Source organism: Phodopus roborovskii, unplaced genomic scaffold (assembly GCF_943737965.1).
Source record: "Phodopus roborovskii unplaced genomic scaffold, PHOROB, whole genome shotgun sequence".
NCBI classification, from domain to species: domain Eukaryota; kingdom Metazoa; phylum Chordata; class Mammalia; order Rodentia; family Cricetidae; genus Phodopus; species Phodopus roborovskii.
The window spans coordinates 6,646,618-6,663,371 of record NW_026126448.1 but is presented as its reverse complement, the minus strand read 5'-3'; the positions used below and the strand labels follow the sequence as shown (position 1 = coordinate 6,663,371).

The following is a 16,754-nucleotide window of genomic DNA, read 5'->3' as shown; positions in this document are numbered from 1 at the left end:
TAAAGTTCTGGGACTGGTGACAGATCATCAGGTAAAGGCACTCGCGCCAAGCCTGGTGATCTGTTTGATCCTCCAGACCTACATGATAGGAGAGAAACTTCACATGCACACCATGGCACAAGCATGTTCACATGCACACAAAATAAACAGAAATGTAGTTTGTATGAGGTCCTAGTAATTCTTAGTACTAGAGTGGAGATTTATTTCTTATTTTGGTGTTTTGAGACAGGGTTTCTCCGTAACTTTGGAGTTCTGGAACTCGATCTGTAAACCAGGCTGACCTCAAACTCACAGAGATCCACCTGCCTCTGCCTCCCAAGTGCTGGGAATGAAGGTGTCACCACTGCCTGGCAGGGGTGGATATTTCTAACCAAGAAATAAAATATGGCCAGATATGGTGGCACACTTACAGCCCCAGCACTAAGGAGACTGAGGCCTAGGCTACATAGTAAGTCTATCTTTAAAAAAAAAAACATCAAGGGGCAGAGGAGATGGGTCAGCTAATAAAGTGGCTGCCACATAAGCTTGAGGACCTAAGTTTGGATCCCCAGTTCCCATGTAATAAGCCAAGTGTGAGAACATGTTTCTATAATCCCTTAGGGGAAAGAACGGGTTATAACATCCTGGAGTTCACTGGCTAGGCGGTATAGCCAATCAATGAATGATAGGTTCAGTAAGAGAGATACTGTCTTAAAAAATGAGTTTGAGCCAGCCTGCTCTATAAAGTAAATTTCAGAACAGCCAAGGCTACACAGAGAAACCTATCTCGAAACACCCCCCAAAAAAAATTTTTTTTTGAAAACAATAAAGGAAGACACCCCAATATCGATTTCTAAATATATGTGCATCTGTATGACAAATGATACATACAAACTTGCCATAGATATACACATGTAAAATGGAAAGAAAAAAGTCAACAAAATAAAGAATAGCTTTCTTTTAACATTTTTCTTAATGGTGAGTTGGGAGGTTCCCAAAGACATTTGAAAGATGGTTCAGTGGTTAAGAGCACTGGCTGCTCTTCCAAAAGCCCTGAGTTTCAATTCCCATCAACCACATGGTGGCTCACAGCAATTGTTAATGAGATCTGACACCCCCTTCTGGCCTGCAGGCAAACATGCAGACAGAATACTATATACATAATAAGTAAATAAATTTTAAAAAAAAATCAGGAAATTGATAGGTAGATCATACAAAGAATTGACATTGAATGACTTAAAAGGTTTTTTTGCTTTTCTTCAAGACAGGCTTCCACTGTGTAGCCTGGGTTTGTCTTCAATTAGTGGGCTCCAGTGATCCTTCTACCAGAGCCTCTTGGTCAGCTTAGACAGAGGACATATGCTCCTAAGTGCTCAAGTCAGAGTTAAGGGATTTTATTAACAAGTAAAGCTATTTACCATGAAGCCTGATGACCTGAGTTTGTGTGGCAGTACCCACAGAAAAATAAAAGTTAAATAAATAGAAAATGTTCAAGTTACAGTCTTGCTTAACCCTTCAGGCCTTTCCTCAGACTGACTATCCCTGAGGTTAGGTGTTGGTGCCTTTGGAAGAACACTTGATGCTTTCTAATTGGTCATTTCCAATTTTGTTCCCTCATTTACTTGGTCCTTGTAATAGAGGGGGAATTCAGTGTAGGCTGTGTCTCAAAGAATTTGCCGTTGAGTCCTCAACTTCTAATTCCATATTTCTTCCTCTAGTTAGCTTTAAGCAATCTGATCCTATTTAACCTACCCATAGTAGGATAATTATATAAACAGCCTCTCTTTCCTGTGTAGGCTCACGAGCGCTCAGAGAGCTCAGATGTAGCCTTTGTGATACAGCTGGTAAAAAAGTTGATGATTGTCATTGCCCGCCCAGCTCGTCTCCTGGAATGCCTGGTGAGCCAGCATGGAGGGTTGGTGTGCATGTGGGGAATGGGGGATGCAAAGGAAGTGTCTTGCCAACAACAAAACTGACAGTACCATTAACATTTCTATTGGTGAATTATTTTTTAAAATATGATTTGCAAGTACTTGGGGGACTGGCAGTAAGAACTATTAGTCTGGCCTACCCACATGCTAAATCAGCTATGATTGAGTATACACCAGGAATGCTCCAGACTGACCACCTGAACACATCTGACAGTGCCACCTGGGTGAAAGAATCCGACTTGTAACAGGTGACCAGGCTATAGCTCTTGTGCTTATTTCTAAGAAGACTGACTATACTATCCTTGGATAATCACCTAGAGGTGACCTATAAGGCAGCTTTATTACGTGATCTGTAACAGGTTTTTCTGGATGTCGAGGGACCAAATTTCTTTACCCATGGTATGTGCTTTAATGCCAAGAAAGGCAGCAGCATACACTTGTATCTCTCCCCACTGACCACCTCTTTTCTCTGGTACAGGAATTTGACCCTGAAGAATTCTATCACCTGTTAGAAGCAGCTGAGGGTCATGCCAAAGAGGGACACGGAATTAAATGTGACATTCCCCGCTACATTGTTAGCCAGCTGGGTCTCACACGGGATCCCCTAGAGGGTAAGCATGCTGTTTAGTGGCCATAAAAAAGAGATTAGCATAGACATGGACATAATGTGACCTCAGGGGTCTCAGGACTGCAGGAGACACTCTGTGATCTCTGCTGTTACACGGCCTTTCCTTTGGAACCACTATTCACATTCGCGTGCTGTGTCCTAGACAGAGTTCCCTTGGGCCCAGCGAGGTTGGATTTAGAGCCTCAGATCAAACAAGGTCAACAAGGAAGAGCCATTATCAACATTTAAAAAGTATTCCCCTTCTATATAGTTCCCTCTCTTACTGGCCACCTTATAAGCCTTCCTGTTGATGGTTTGTCCAGTTCTTCTTTAGAGTTTAGCTGTTCTTGTGAACCTTATGATGAGCTCCAGCATGAACCTTGGGCTTCCCTGTCCTGTTCTGTAGATTTTCTGCCCCATCTGCTTGCTTTCCTGCCCCAATAAGTAAAGTAGTCTTTGCCTGCAGGATGGGTACTGGAAGCCTCCCTTAGGCCATCATCCAGGAAATGCCCAAGCTTGAGAGAAGCTTTTCTAGATTGTGCCAGGCTGTGTAAATGGCACTGAACTTCTAGAAATGTTGGAGTAATATATTTAGCTTATTTCCCTGTGTAAAATCTGTACTTTACTGATGATAGAACCACAGGACTAGATTTATAATTTGGGCTGATAACTGTATCAGTATTGATACCTACTGCACATGTATGTGTTGTCTGATCTGAGGGTATTGTTGAAATGCTTGTCACTGCTATGCAATTTCCTCTGGTTTCTAGAAATGGCCCAGTTGAGCAGCTATGACAGTCCTGATACTCCAGAGACAGATGATTCAGTTGAGGTAAAGATCCTGAGATCCTCTGCAATTTTGGAGACTGAAGTCCTATAAGTTTCCCTTGAAAGAACATCTAGGGGCTGGAGAGATTGGCCAGTGGTTAAGAGCCTCTTTCAGAGGACCCAGGTTTAGTTCTTAGCACCTACATTGGTGACTCACAACCAACTGTATGTAACTGTAGTTTCAGGAGACCCAGTGCCCTCCTCTGACCTCCATAGACACTAGTCACACATACATATATGTGGGCAAATACCCATACACGTAAAATAACAATAAATCAGTCTTTTTTTTTTTTTTTTTTTTTTTTTTTTTTTTAAATAAAAAGGAACAGCTGAAGGGATGAGCATTGTAGTTAAAAGGCTACACTAGAAAGAAAGACACCATACAGCAAGTTTCACATGGGAGGTTTATTGGAAGAGACGGGGCAGAGACTGGTCCCTGGTGACAAGAGTGGTAGAAGAGAGGGAGAGAGATGGGAGGTAGGCAAGGCCCACTTTTAAAGGGGAGCATAGCAAATGTGCACAGTGGGTGCTCTTCGTGGCTGCAGCTAAGGACATATCCTGTCAGGACCCCAAGGGCAGTTCACTATAGATGCCTGAATACTAACCATGGGGAGTTGGTGCTACCAATAATGAGAAGTCATGTGGTTCCTGGGAAAGAACGGGCAGGAGCTGCATGAATGCCCAGCTGAGACTGGGATACATGGCTTCCCCAAGCATATATCCTCTGAAGATCATATCTACTGCCTCTCTTTTCCTTTGTCTTCCAGGGTCGTGGGGCATCTCTGCCAAATAAAAAGACCCCATCTGAAGAGGACTTTGAAACCATTAAGCTTATCAGCAATGGCGCTTATGGGTAAAGGCATGGGTCAGATTAAGGCCAGGGCTAGAGTTGAATTGGCCCTTGGTCTCTTCCTTCTGACAGTGTATGATTCCCAGTCCCCTGGGCAAAGATGCCCCAAGGTGGAGCCACTCCCTCCTTGAATTCTCCTGGAGTGGCAAGAGTCCTTTGACCAGCCAGGATTCCCACCTGTCTTGGTAGCACTCCTCTGAGTTCTGGAAACATTGACTGGGTCCTCAGGACCTCCTCTGCCAGGAAATGGAAGATTTAATTAATTGGGCCAGAAGCCCAGATTCTTCTCATTAGTAGGCATATCCCCAAGAAATTTGTTGTTCTGTGAACATATGTGGGATGAAGAGGCAGTTTGGGGTTATGGAAGGTACAGTTGAGGTGCTAAGAGCCCCTGGGTGCTGGGCTGGGCTGGCTGTCTTCCCCAGGGCTGTCTTTCTGGTGCGGCACAAGTCCACTCGGCAGCGCTTTGCTATGAAGAAGATTAATAAGCAGAACCTGATCCTACGGAACCAGATCCAGCAGGCATTTGTGGAGCGAGACATACTGACGTTCGCTGAAAACCCCTTTGTGGTCAGCATGTTCTGCTCCTTTGAGACCAAGCGTCACTTATGCATGGTGATGGAATATGTCGAAGGTACTGGGGGAGCGTGATCTGTGTGGAAGGCAAAGTGCAGTCTGAACTTTGACCTAATTAAAGACAGCTTCTTTGTAGAGCAGTGAAGTTCAGGCTCCAGCTTTCAAGATCTCTTTGTCATCAGCAGGCAGTAGCTTTGCAGTAGTCCTTCCTAGGACCCCCTCACTTTGTACAGCTACAAAAAAAAAAAAAAAAACTGAACCTGTACAAAACCATGCTTTTACTGTAGTGGGTATTTGCATTTTACTTTAGTTAGAAAGAGAGGGAAATAAGTGAACAAACATGAATGTCTTAGCAGATTTGTTGAATACAGTATTCAACTACACCTTTAGTCCCAGCACTTGGGAAGCAGAGACAGGTGAGTTTGAGGTTAGCCTGGTCTACTGTGCAAGTTCCAGGACAGCCTCCAAAGTTCCAGAGGAACCCTGTCTGGAAAAATAAAACAAAAATAATACTTAGTCTTTTACTTGCAAGTCATTATGAAGGTATAGATTCCTTCCTTCTGTCCATTGAAAGTCACCATCAAATCCATCTCCTGCTTTCTAGTACCTATCTCCATAGGGACCACAGAGCCTGAGAACTGGCTGGAGCGGGATACTGGAACATGATTGCCTGGGCTTTTTACAGGGGGAGACTGCGCCACTCTGCTGAAGAACATTGGAGCCCTACCTGTGGACATGGCACGTTTGTACTTTGCAGAAACTGTACTGGCTTTGGAATACTTACATAACTACGGCATTGTGCACCGTGACCTCAAACCTGACAAGTATGCCCACTGTCTGTTTCTGTTGTCCAGGTCTTGCTCTTAAGTCTCTTGATAAGTGGGACAACCAAAACGTGAATGACTAGTAGGAAACAGAAGAAACTAAGCAGAGCAAAAGAATCAGCATCTAAGAATCACTCTAGAAAATAGCTTTGGGCCAGGCTAGGGTGGTGCACACCTTTAATCCCAGCACTTGGGAGGCAGAGGCAGACGGATCTCTGTGAGTTTGAGGCCAATCTGGTCTATAAAGCAAGTTCCAGGAACCCAGGGCTGCAAAGAAACCCTGACTTTAAAAAAGAAAATAGCTTTGAAATTATGCAGATGGCCACTCGTGCTTATTAACTGAGTCAGTTTTGAATCTCAAATTCCTTCCTTCTGTAAATAGCACAGTTGCTGTGCTGAGTATTCTAGAAACAGTATCATTGTCTCCCCACTTTTTTCCCTTTGGTGCTGTGGATCAAAACCAAGGTCTCATGCATGCTAGTGAGATACTCCAGAACAGTTTGGAGACACTTATCACAGAACTCAGTGGGTCACAGAACATGTTTCTTACTCAGATGATGAAACAGGTATGAAACCTGACTTTGGGATAGTTTGAGTTTGTGACCTGAGCAATCGACACAGAGTCCATTAAAGTAGTCAAGGCAGAGTAGTGGTGGCTCACACCTTTAATCCCAGTACTCGGGAGGCAGCGGCAGGTAGAGCTCTACAGAGCTAGTTTTAGGACAGCCAGGAGTAATCAAAAAAGCCCCATCTCAAATAAATAAATGAAGTCAGGACCAGAGATAGTAATTGGGAATAACCAGAATAGAGGGGTGGCAGGGCGAAGCCCTTAGCATCAAGTAGAATGGCCCAGGCAAAGTATGTAAGCAGTCTCTGGTTTCTAGTTTCTCCCTCCCAAGTCAAGGATGAAAAAAAGATTTCATCAGTCATCTTCTCCCTAAGATGGGTACTGTAAGTCCCTCAGCTTATAGCGGGGTTGTTAATGACTACAGCAGCTTCTTTAGGATAGCTGATCTCAGCCCTGGAGGAAATCTCTTCTGCCAATACCTGTCCGGGTGTAGAATGCAGGTAGAATAACAAAGAGGAGGAGTTGCAGGGAGGGCTGGAAAATGGCACTCACAAAGCCAGGGCTGCTGCTTTCTAACTGCCTAGCTCCCCATTTGTTCCACTTGGTGTCATGCAGAGGCTAATATAACTCCATGTTATTTTTGTGGTCTCACAGCCTTCTGATTACATCCATGGGGCACATCAAACTCACTGACTTTGGACTCTCTAAAATTGGCCTCATGAGTTTGACAACCAACTTGTATGAGGGCCACATTGAAAAGGATGCCCGGGAGTTCCTAGACAAGCAGGTAGGAAACATGGGGGACCTTGGGGGTTGAAATTCAGGCCTCAGAATAAGGCCTTGGAGCTACTTGGTTATAATCTGTTCCTGAGTATTAACATAAGAACCCACATTTTTGCCTTTAGTTTCAGGGAAGCATTGAAATAGATAGCACATTTGGAAAACAGGATGAGCCCTGTGAAAATGGGTATAAAATTTTCCCTGGAATGTGGATGAAATAGGTGTCTTAACTGCTGATATATCTTCATGTGAGGTCAGTCTGAGACACAGCTCCACACTTCCCCTGGATGTCTTCTGACTTAATATTTCAGTTTGTGATGGCCAAAGGCGACTGGTAGGTTCTGTTCTGGGGACAGGAACCAATTTGAAGACCAGACCCAAAAGAGCTAGGGTTTAGAGAATGATGTGTTTAGGCTAGAATTAGATGTTTTGGTTAATTAGGAAAAATAAAGAAACCCTCTTGACCAAGAACTTTAACTCTGGGTCTCTGGGATTGCTATTTATTAGTTAAGGAAAGCTGCATCTTCATTCAGAGATTTCCCTGCTCCAGCCTCAGGGTACTGAGCCAGCCTGCTTTCTATTTGCTCAGGTATGCGGGACCCCGGAATATATAGCACCTGAGGTGATCCTGCGTCAGGGATATGGGAAGCCAGTGGACTGGTGGGCCATGGGCATAATCCTGTATGAGTTCCTGGTGGGTTGCGTCCCTTTCTTTGGAGACACTCCGGAGGAGCTCTTTGGGCAAGTGATCAGTGGTAGGTACTGTCAACCCAGTCGGTGTGAAGTCAGGTTGTATACATACAGCTGGGAGGCTCTTGAGCTTCTTTCTCAGTCAGTGTGTGTGCCTTGTAGGCAGCATGTTCATGTCGCTTTTGTGTCATGGTGCTCTGTGCTGTGCTTATATCTGTGAGTGTGAGTTCTGTGGAGCTTCAGGAGCAGGAACCCACTGTTGGGAATGCCCACACTGCATCAAAGAACAAGCTATGTTCTGGGGGCTGTGAGACTCCCCTAGCAGGGGAACAAGGCTTTGAGGAGCTCAAAGCCCAGCTTTTCCCCTTCCTTATACTTGGCTGTTTTTACACATCTCCCCACTCCGCCCACAATGTTTCCTTTCTCTTACCTGTGATCTGTAGATGAGATTGTGTGGCCTGAGGGTGATGATGCACTTCCACCAGATGCCCAAGACCTCACTTCCAAACTGCTTCATCAGAACCCACTGGAAAGACTAGGCACAAGTAAGCTGGGCTTTTCTCCTGTTTCTCACCACTTGGAAAGGGGGTCATGGAGGTTGAGTCTGTGTACCCTAAAGTGCAGTGGGAAGTCCCACTGTCTTAGTCTAGCTTCTCACATGACTCAATGGCCTGCCCTCTGTCTGCAGGTGGCGCCTGTGAAGTGAAACAGCACTCATTCTTCACGGGCCTGGACTGGACAGGACTTCTGCGCCAAAAGGCTGAATTCATACCTCAGCTGGAGTCAGAGGACGACACCAGCTACTTTGACAGTAAGACTGCTGATGGGGTGAAGTGAAGCATGAGCCTATATTTGCCAGGAAATATCTATGCATCCCTTGGTCAGGAGCAGCTGCTCGGGGCCCAGCTGGTACTACCAAGACGCCACTAACAAGGGCACTGAAGTTAATTAAACTGTGTATTTGGTCTAGCCCGTTCAGAACGATACCACCATGTAGACTCTGAGGATGAAGAGGAAGTGAGTGAGGATGGCTGCCTTGAGATCCGCCAGTTTTCTTCCTGCTCTCCAAGGTTCAGCAAGGTGTGCTAAGAAAGCCCAGGTTGCTGGGGGAATTGGGAGAAGAGAGCCTCCTGGAGGATATACCTAGGGCAGGCTCAAGGAGTTTTAACCACTTCCAGAAAAAAGATCAGAGGGCTAGGGTTACATACAGAAGGAGCTTGTAGGATCACCCAGGTCCTGCCAGAGTCAGGTCAGCAGAACAGCTTCTGCAAATGAGCAACTTGGATGGAGGAGGGCATAAAGGCTGGGAGACCCTTTGTTCCTTGGAAAAATATAGCTGTCAGAGCCATACCATGTGTCTCCTGTGCCCACAGGTTTACAGTAGCATGGAGCGGCTTTCCCTGCTGGAGGAACGCCAGACACCACCCCCAACTAAGCGCAGCCTGAGTGAGGAGAAGGAAGATCGTTCAGATGGCTTGGCAGGGCTGAAGGGCAAAGACCGCAGCTGGGTGATTGGTTCCCCTGAGATGTAAGCACCCAGGGTTCACCAGGGTTCATACATCAGATTCGAGAGAGAGTTGGGTGTTGGTAGTCTCAGCAGAGGCGGGAGAGGAGATGACCTGGCTGCTTCACACTGTAGTACCTGGGCCCTCTGTTTTACAGATTACGGAAGCGGTTGTCTGTGTCTGAATCATCCCACACAGAGAGCGATTCAAGTCCTCCAATGACAGTACGACACCGTTGTTCAGGCCTCCCAGATGTGCCTCGTTTCCCTGAGGAGACCAGTAGCACCCCTCGGAGGCAACAACAGGAGGGCATATGGATCCTCACACCGCCATCTGGAGAGGGGTCAGCTGGACCTATCACTGAACGACCATTGGAGAGGCAGCTGAGACTGGATGAAGAGCCTCCTAGCCAAAACAGTGGGACTCGTCCAGGTGTGGCCCAGAGGATGGTGAAATGCATACAGGGAGGGAGGCTTAGCTACACTGAAGGTCTCATTATTCACTTGGGCCCACAGCCATGGAGACAAGAGGCCGCGGGACCCCACAGCTGGCTGAGGAAGGAGCAGCCAAAGCCATCAGTGACCTTGCTGTGCGTAGGGCTCGTCACCGGCTACTCTCTGGAGACTCTATAGAGAAGCGCACCACTCGCCCCGTCAACAAAGTAATCAAGTCTGCCTCAGCTACAGCCCTTTCCCTCCTCATACCTTCAGGTAAGGCCACCAGGGAACTAAAATAAAACTCACAGGAAAGACATTGGAGGCTGGGGATCTACAGGAGTCTCTGTGCAACAGATAGCTATGTGTGTACAAGCAGGTGTCTGAGAGACTGTCTCTGAAGATTCGTGTTGATGTCTATGAGGTATAGACTTTGGGGCAAAGAGCTAATGTTTAAATCATCAATGCTAAAGGTTCTTGACCTTGAATTGAATACCCTGTCTGACTCTTTTAAGCCCCAAGTTCTTCATTTTTTAAATGTGGAATATGGGGCTGGAGAGAGATGGTTCAGTGGACTCAGGTTAAATTTCCAACATCCTCACACAGACATACATGCAGGCAAAACACCAATTCACATAAAATAGAAATAAATCACTGTTTTAAAATGTTAAGTGGAGAGCCGGGTGTTGGTGGCGCATGCCTTTAGTCCCAGCACTTGGGAGGCAGAGAAAGGCGGATCTCTGTGAGTTGGAGTCCAGCCTAGTCTACAGAGCTAGTTCCAGGACAGGCTACGAAGCTATATAGAGAAACAACAACAAAAATGGATATATAAATAATGATCTCACAGGGTAATTGTGTTGTTCAAATGCTTATGATGTGCTTACATAGTCCATTATACACACAGAAGTGCTAGCTTAACATTTACCTGCTCCCCAACCAACAGCCCAAAAACTTCTGTACAGGTGAGAGTGCCCTTAGCCCTTAGACTATGAGTGGGCTGGGATCGTGGCCAGGTCAAGGTCTCTGATCACTAAGTCTTGGTTTCTCCTCTAGAACACCACACCTGCTCACCATTGGCCAGCCCCATGTCCCCGCATTCCCAGTCATCTAATCCATCCTCCAGGGACTCTTCTCCAAGCAGGGACTTCTTGCCAGCCCTTGGCAGCTTGAGGCCTCCCATCATCATCCACCGAGCTGGCAAGAAGTATGGTTTCACCCTGAGGGCCATTCGTGTCTACATGGGTGACTCAGATGTCTACACTGTACACCACATGGTGTGGGTATGTCTGGCCAGGCAGAGCTGGTGTCCTCTAGCTTTGTTACTCCTACCTTCCCTTTACCAGAGCCTATCCGCCCTTTCTTTGGTCACTGCCCACATTACTCACAGAAACCAAAGGGTGGTGGTCAAGGGATCACAGCAGCAGAAACAAGGTCCAAATTAAAGACTCTTCTCTTCCTGGGGCAGCATGTGGAGGATGGTGGTCCAGCCAGCGAGGCAGGGCTTCGTCAGGGTGACCTCATCACCCATGTCAATGGTGAGCCTGTGCATGGGCTGGTCCATACAGAAGTGGTGGAGCTGGTCCTGAAGGTTAGTGCTGGGAATGCTGACTGTGCGGTATTATGAATGGTCCTAGACTTGTGAACCTGGGCTAGCCCAGCCGTAGGGGGAGCGGGAGTGTCAGATACACATACATGCAGCATTAAGGGCAGATGTAGGGAGAGTTTCTCCACTTGGTAATTAGCCTTTGTTGGCCAAGGCCCAATGACTCTTCTAAATTGTTAAGTGGGAGAGATGAGCAGGACAGGAGAGGTGCTGCTCTGTCCTCCCACTCCTAAATCACTCTGGGATGCCACTTGGAACCATTTTCTATGTGGTGTGTAAGAGCAAAAGCTGGAACTGTGGTGCAGCAAAGGGTAAGAGCAAGACAAAAAAAGAGCCCACCCTTAACCAAAGCCATTCTTTTCTCTGTGTGGTTTCTCAGAGTGGAAACAAGGTATCAATATCAACAACTCCCTTAGAGAATACCTCTATCAAAGTGGGGCCAGCGCGGAAAGGCAGCTACAAAGCCAAGATGGCCCGAAGGAGCAAACGGAACCGAGGCAAGGATGGGCAAGAAAGGTGAGACAGACCTGGTTGCTCACATTTACTGTGCGTCTGGGCTCACAGCCTAGCGTTTTCGATGCCCTCTGCAACTCAATGTTGCCTTTACCTCTACAGCAGAAAAAGAAGCTCCCTGTTCCGGAAGATCACCAAGCAGGCCTCCTTGCTACACACCAGCCGCAGCCTCTCTTCCCTTAACCGCTCCTTGTCATCAGGAGAGAGCGGTCCAGGCTCTCCCACACACAGCCACAGCCTCTCTCCAAGATCTCCTCCCCAGGGCTACCGGGTAGCCCCTGACACTGTGCACTCAGGTACAGGGAGCTCTCTGCAGATCAGAAACCACTCCTTGGGAAACAGGAATGAACCCTAGCCCTCTGCTTCCCATAGGTTCCACTCTAAATCTCTTTGAGCCCACCCTTGAAGAGCCGGAAGTCCTGGGAGGAATTAATTGATGGAGGATGGGGGTGGAAAAAGAGGACAGCCTGAGGGCATTTCAGTGTTAAGTTCTGCCTTGCCACTCACTTCTAACAACTAACACTGATGTGTTGTTTTCTGTTTCTTTCCATCCATGTGTCTAACCAAAGTGGGAGGGAACTCATCACAGAGCAGCTCTCCCAGCTCCAGTGTGCCCAGTTCCCCTGCTGGCTCTGGACACACACGGCCCAGCTCTCTACATGGTCTGGCACCCAAGCTCCAACGCCAATACCGCTCTCCACGGCGCAAGTCAGCAGGCAGCATCCCGCTGTCACCATTGGCCCATACCCCTTCTCCACCAGCAGCAGCAGCTTCGCCTCAGCGTTCCCCATCGCCTCTGTCTGGACACGGAGCCCAGGCCTTTCCTGCCAAACTTCACTTGTCTCCTCCACTAGGTAGGCAGCTCTCACGGCCCAAGAGTGCAGAACCACCCCGTTCTCCACTGCTTAAGAGGGTGCAGTCTGCTGAAAAGCTGGCTGCTGCACTGGCAGCTTCTGAGAAAAAGTTAGCCCCTTCCCGCAAGCATAGTCTTGACCTGCCCCATGGTGAGCTAAAGAAGGAACTGCCACCCAGGGAAGCCAGCCCTCTGGAGGTAGTAGGACCCAGAAGTGTGCTGTCCGGGAAAGGGCCACTTCCAGGAAAAGGGGTGCTGCAGCCTGCTCCTTCGAGGGCCCTTGGGACCCTCCGGCAGGATCGAGCTGAACGCCGAGAGTCACTGCAAAAGCAAGAGGCTATCAGGGAAGTAGACTCCTCAGAAGACGACACTGATGATGAACCTGAGAAAAGCCAGGCCACACAGGAGCCAGGATTGGCACCCCAGCCAGAAGCAGGCCAGCACCCACCCCCTACAGGCTCAGGACAGGGAAAGGATGATGAAGCTTTCTTGAACAGAGATCTAAAGAACCAGGGTCCTGTACTCACAGGCCTATTGACAGGGGTCATACTAGGATCCCCCCAAATAGAGGTTCCTGGGCTTTCCCAGAGGAGGGTCCGGAAACCACAAACCTTTGAGGAAGTTAACAATTCCTTACAAGCCCCCAGCCTGAGTACTTCTGGGCCCACAAGTCCCACCCCCTCCGAAGGCTGCTGGAAGGCCCAGCACCTCCACACACAGGCACTAGCTGCACTTTGTCCCAGCTCTTCAGAACTTCCCCCTACCAGTTGTTCTGCTGCCGCCGCCTCCTCTGGAAAGCCAGGAACATGGTCCTGGAAATTCTTTATTGAAGGTCCAGACAGGGCATCCCCAAACAAGAATATAACAAGGACAGATGAGCCAGCTAACTCCCAAGGTTTGGAAACCACAGTTCAAACTCCTCCTAAGAACCTGTCTCCTGAACAGGAGAAGCCACCATCACTTAGTGTCCCTGGGCTAACCTATCCACCTGATGAGGTCCCCAGCCAAGACTGGCTATGGGAGTCTGAATGTGAACAAATGGAGAAAGAGCCGCCAGCCTTGAGCATCATGGAAGTGCCTGATGCCTCAGGTGACAGGAGGCAGGACATTCCATGCAGAGCCTACCCCCTCAGCACAGAAACTGGACACAGTCTGCTCTGGAGAAGCCAAGAACCTGGGGGCCAACAAAAGCGTCAGGACTTGGCACTGGCATCAGATGAGCTTTTAAAGCAAACCTAGCAGTTGGGTTTGCTTTCCTTACACACCTGTGTAATACACCCTCCTAGAAACATTCTTGGCCCTTGTTTGCTTCTTTCTATTGGTCATGTGTATGATAACTCTAGGTCTGGGGCCTGTTGCTACTGGGATCATATTATAATGACTAAGTTTCCAGTCTCTGGAAGAGAACCCAATCCAGCTGCATTTCTCAGATTATGAAATATCTGAGCTCAGACATAAGTGGGTGCTGGATGGTAAACTTTTCTGAGAGTAGTGAGTGGTTCAGGAAAGAATGGCGAGAGTGTTACACACAAAGTAGAACAGGGTCTGACAGTTTAAAGACAGACTGGTTTACACCCTTCTGCATAGCCAGCAGTTTACACAAGGAACAAAGCAGATGCTAGTCCCCAGACCCTTTGGGTGAGAGAGCACTGGACGAAGACTTGTGGCCACTAGCATGCCTGCTTCCTTGATAAGGGAAATGGGCTTTCCTGCCCTAGGCAATACAGTTTGGGATTGGGACTCAGGCCTCTGACACAAGGAAGTGATGAGTTTAACTTTGGATATATTTACTTTGAGGATATATGGGGTGTCCAGAAGGTAATAAAATATATGGAAGTGAGAGCTACATTTTCTCAACAGTGACACCCAGGCACAGCAACTTAAAGAAAGGGAATTGGGAGATAAAACTCAGTGGTAGAATTGTCTGGCATGAGTTCAGTCAGTAACACGTACACAAGATCCAAGAGAGGCAAAGAGCTTCAAACTAGGAGGTAGAGTGGCCACGTACAATGCTGACAAGACAGATGACCATTTCTATTGTGAGGTAGGACTTCTGGTAAATATTGTAGTGAGTAGCTCTTAATAATTAGAACTGTACTTGTGGGGAAGCAGGCTTGGAATGTCAAGGCTGGAAGAGTCTCTGTGGTAAGGCCAGAGTTGCAAACATCCTGCCCCGTGATCTAAGATGTGCCTCTGAAGGAAGTGCTGGGAGACCTGGAGGCCAAAGTCAGTGTTCCAGTCCACTGCAGCTTGCAGCTTTGCCATTGTACGTGGGGAAAATGAAAATAAGACTGACAATAACAGGTTCCCATACAACACGAACTGAAGCCTTTCTACATAAAAGCTGTATGCTAGCAGCTAAGGTTACATATGGTTTACTTCTGTTCTTGAATAAAAGTACATCAGGTGCTATGATTAGAGTTAGTAGCATCACAGGCTAGAAGACTTGGTGGCTCCAAGAGATACCTGGTCCGTCTGGAATGCCTTCCCTGTACATTTCTGACAGTTCTGTACCTGCTGTTATGTATTAGCTGCAGAGGTTGGGCTGGTGCACTGGGTACTGAAGTCAGGTCACAGGCTATTGTTTAAAAGCTCACAGGACGATGAAGCTGTGGTGATTGTCTCATGTAAGGATCTGGTCAGACGCACCAGAGCATAGGCGAAGGGGGTGGATGTGGGGAGGGGGAACATTTTCTATTTCCTGGAAATAGTCCTGGGAGGTTGGAAGTGAGCAGGAGGGAGCACAGCCACCACGCATCAACCCAAGTACAGCAGTACCCCTTTTATAACTGCAGTGTGGGAGGAGTTTCTGAAAGGCAACTTCAGAGAAGTGCTATCGGGCTTGTTTTAGCTTGTCTATTCTGCTGTAGACAGGTTGCAATAGTTCATATGAGAAAATAGTACACAAACCTGTCAACAATGAGGAACTATCCAGAAGATAATTAAACTTACATAAGGATTGCCTATGTAATGAAATAAGAAAGAAAACCCAAAAGGTCCCCAACACTTCAATTGACACAGCTAATACGGAAAACATTAAAAAGTGAGATCCTTATTAGTAAGACCACCTGCCAGGCATGGTGGAACATGCTATTAATCCCAGCAGCACTTGGGAGGCAGGAGCTGGAGGATTTCCCGAGTTTGAGGCCAGCCTGGTCTACACAGTGACTCCAGGACAGCCAGAGTTACACAAACACCTAACAACAAACCCCACCATGGCAGCAGGGAGACCGGAGAGTTCACGTCTTGAACCTCAAGCAGAAGGCAGAGAGAGAAAAGGAATGGCCTCAAAGCCCACCCCTATTGAGACACCTCCAACAAGGCCACACCTTGTCCTTCCCAGTTCCATCAACTGGGGACCAAGTATTCAGGCATGAACGTGGTGCCATTCTCATTCAGACCACCACACCCTGCACGCCAGTACAGTCAATGTAAGAGATACCTTATGATGGAGGTCTGGGCAAGACAAAGTAGTGGCCGAGACATAGTAGGTGAATTAAGTGACAGAGTCAAAATTTAGGCAAAGAGACCCTACGGTGAGACTAGAAAAGCTGAAACATGTCAGAAGAAAACTAGGTGGAAGGCTTATAGTGGTAGATGAGTTTTCATAAAATAAGCAATGGTTACTAAACGCTTCAAAGGAAATTTCGAGTGAAGGAAGTTATTGCTATGAAGAAAGATGATAGGGGAAATGTATGAATAGAATTTAAGAGTAGAGTGAGGACAACCAAATTATTTTTGTTTTATAAACAAATTAGTTTTTGTGTATGGGTGTTTTGCTTGTATATCTGCACCACCAGGCATGCAATGTCACGGAGGCCAGAGAAGGTGTCAGGATTCTCTGGAACTAGAATTCCAGGTGTTTGTCAGCTGCCATGTGGGTGCTGGAAACTGAACTTGTGTCCTCTGGAAGATCAACCATCTCTCCAGCATTATACACCCAGCCATTTTAAGTGTAAATATAGATTGATTGATCCAGCTAGGAAAAAAAAAACTGAAAAGATTAGAAGTGAGAAGAAATAAAATCCAAAATACATATGAAGGATAGAATTGGTTGGAAGAGAGCTGCCTATTGTAATTTAACAGAAAGAAGACTGATGTGCCTAGAGACAGATTTGTAGGTTTGGGGGTGGGGTGTCAAGGGAACAGATAGTCAACCTTGCATTTTCTCTGAAGTCCAAAATACCTACGAGACAATGTTCTAGTGGAGATT

At 47.1% G+C, this 16,754-nt stretch overlaps 1 protein-coding gene across 9 annotated transcripts in view; it reads left to right on the top strand.

Annotated features, from left to right (window-relative positions):
* Positions 1 to 13,832, top strand: part of Mast2 (microtubule associated serine/threonine kinase 2) — a 142,409-nt gene extending 128,577 nt beyond the window's left edge. For 7 of the 9 annotated variants that reach the window (XM_051188523.1, XM_051188521.1, XM_051188520.1 and 4 more), the window contains 19 exons: positions 1,776 to 1,877; positions 2,389 to 2,521; positions 3,288 to 3,349; positions 4,113 to 4,198; positions 4,621 to 4,829; positions 5,457 to 5,595; positions 6,818 to 6,950; positions 7,533 to 7,698; positions 8,077 to 8,178; positions 8,322 to 8,444; positions 8,604 to 8,713; positions 9,007 to 9,161; positions 9,296 to 9,570; positions 9,654 to 9,848; positions 10,626 to 10,852; positions 11,038 to 11,160; positions 11,555 to 11,691; positions 11,791 to 11,984; positions 12,258 to 13,832. In XM_051188523.1, coding sequence (XP_051044480.1) covers positions 1,776 to 1,877; positions 2,389 to 2,521; positions 3,288 to 3,349; positions 4,113 to 4,198; positions 4,621 to 4,829; positions 5,457 to 5,595; positions 6,818 to 6,950; positions 7,533 to 7,698; positions 8,077 to 8,178; positions 8,322 to 8,444; positions 8,604 to 8,713; positions 9,007 to 9,161; positions 9,296 to 9,570; positions 9,654 to 9,848; positions 10,626 to 10,852; positions 11,038 to 11,160; positions 11,555 to 11,691; positions 11,791 to 11,984; positions 12,258 to 13,780 — 4,194 coding nt within the window. In that variant the 3' untranslated portion in view covers positions 13,781 to 13,832. The remainder of the gene's footprint in view (positions 1 to 1,775; positions 1,878 to 2,388; positions 2,522 to 3,287; positions 3,350 to 4,112; positions 4,199 to 4,620; positions 4,830 to 5,456; positions 5,596 to 6,817; positions 6,951 to 7,532; positions 7,699 to 8,076; positions 8,179 to 8,321; positions 8,445 to 8,603; positions 8,714 to 9,006; positions 9,162 to 9,295; positions 9,571 to 9,653; positions 9,849 to 10,625; positions 10,853 to 11,037; positions 11,161 to 11,554; positions 11,692 to 11,790; positions 11,985 to 12,257) is intronic. The other 2 variants (XM_051188524.1, XM_051188519.1) reach the window with 1 other exon arrangement.
* The last annotated feature ends 2,922 nt before the right edge of the window (positions 13,833 to 16,754 follow it).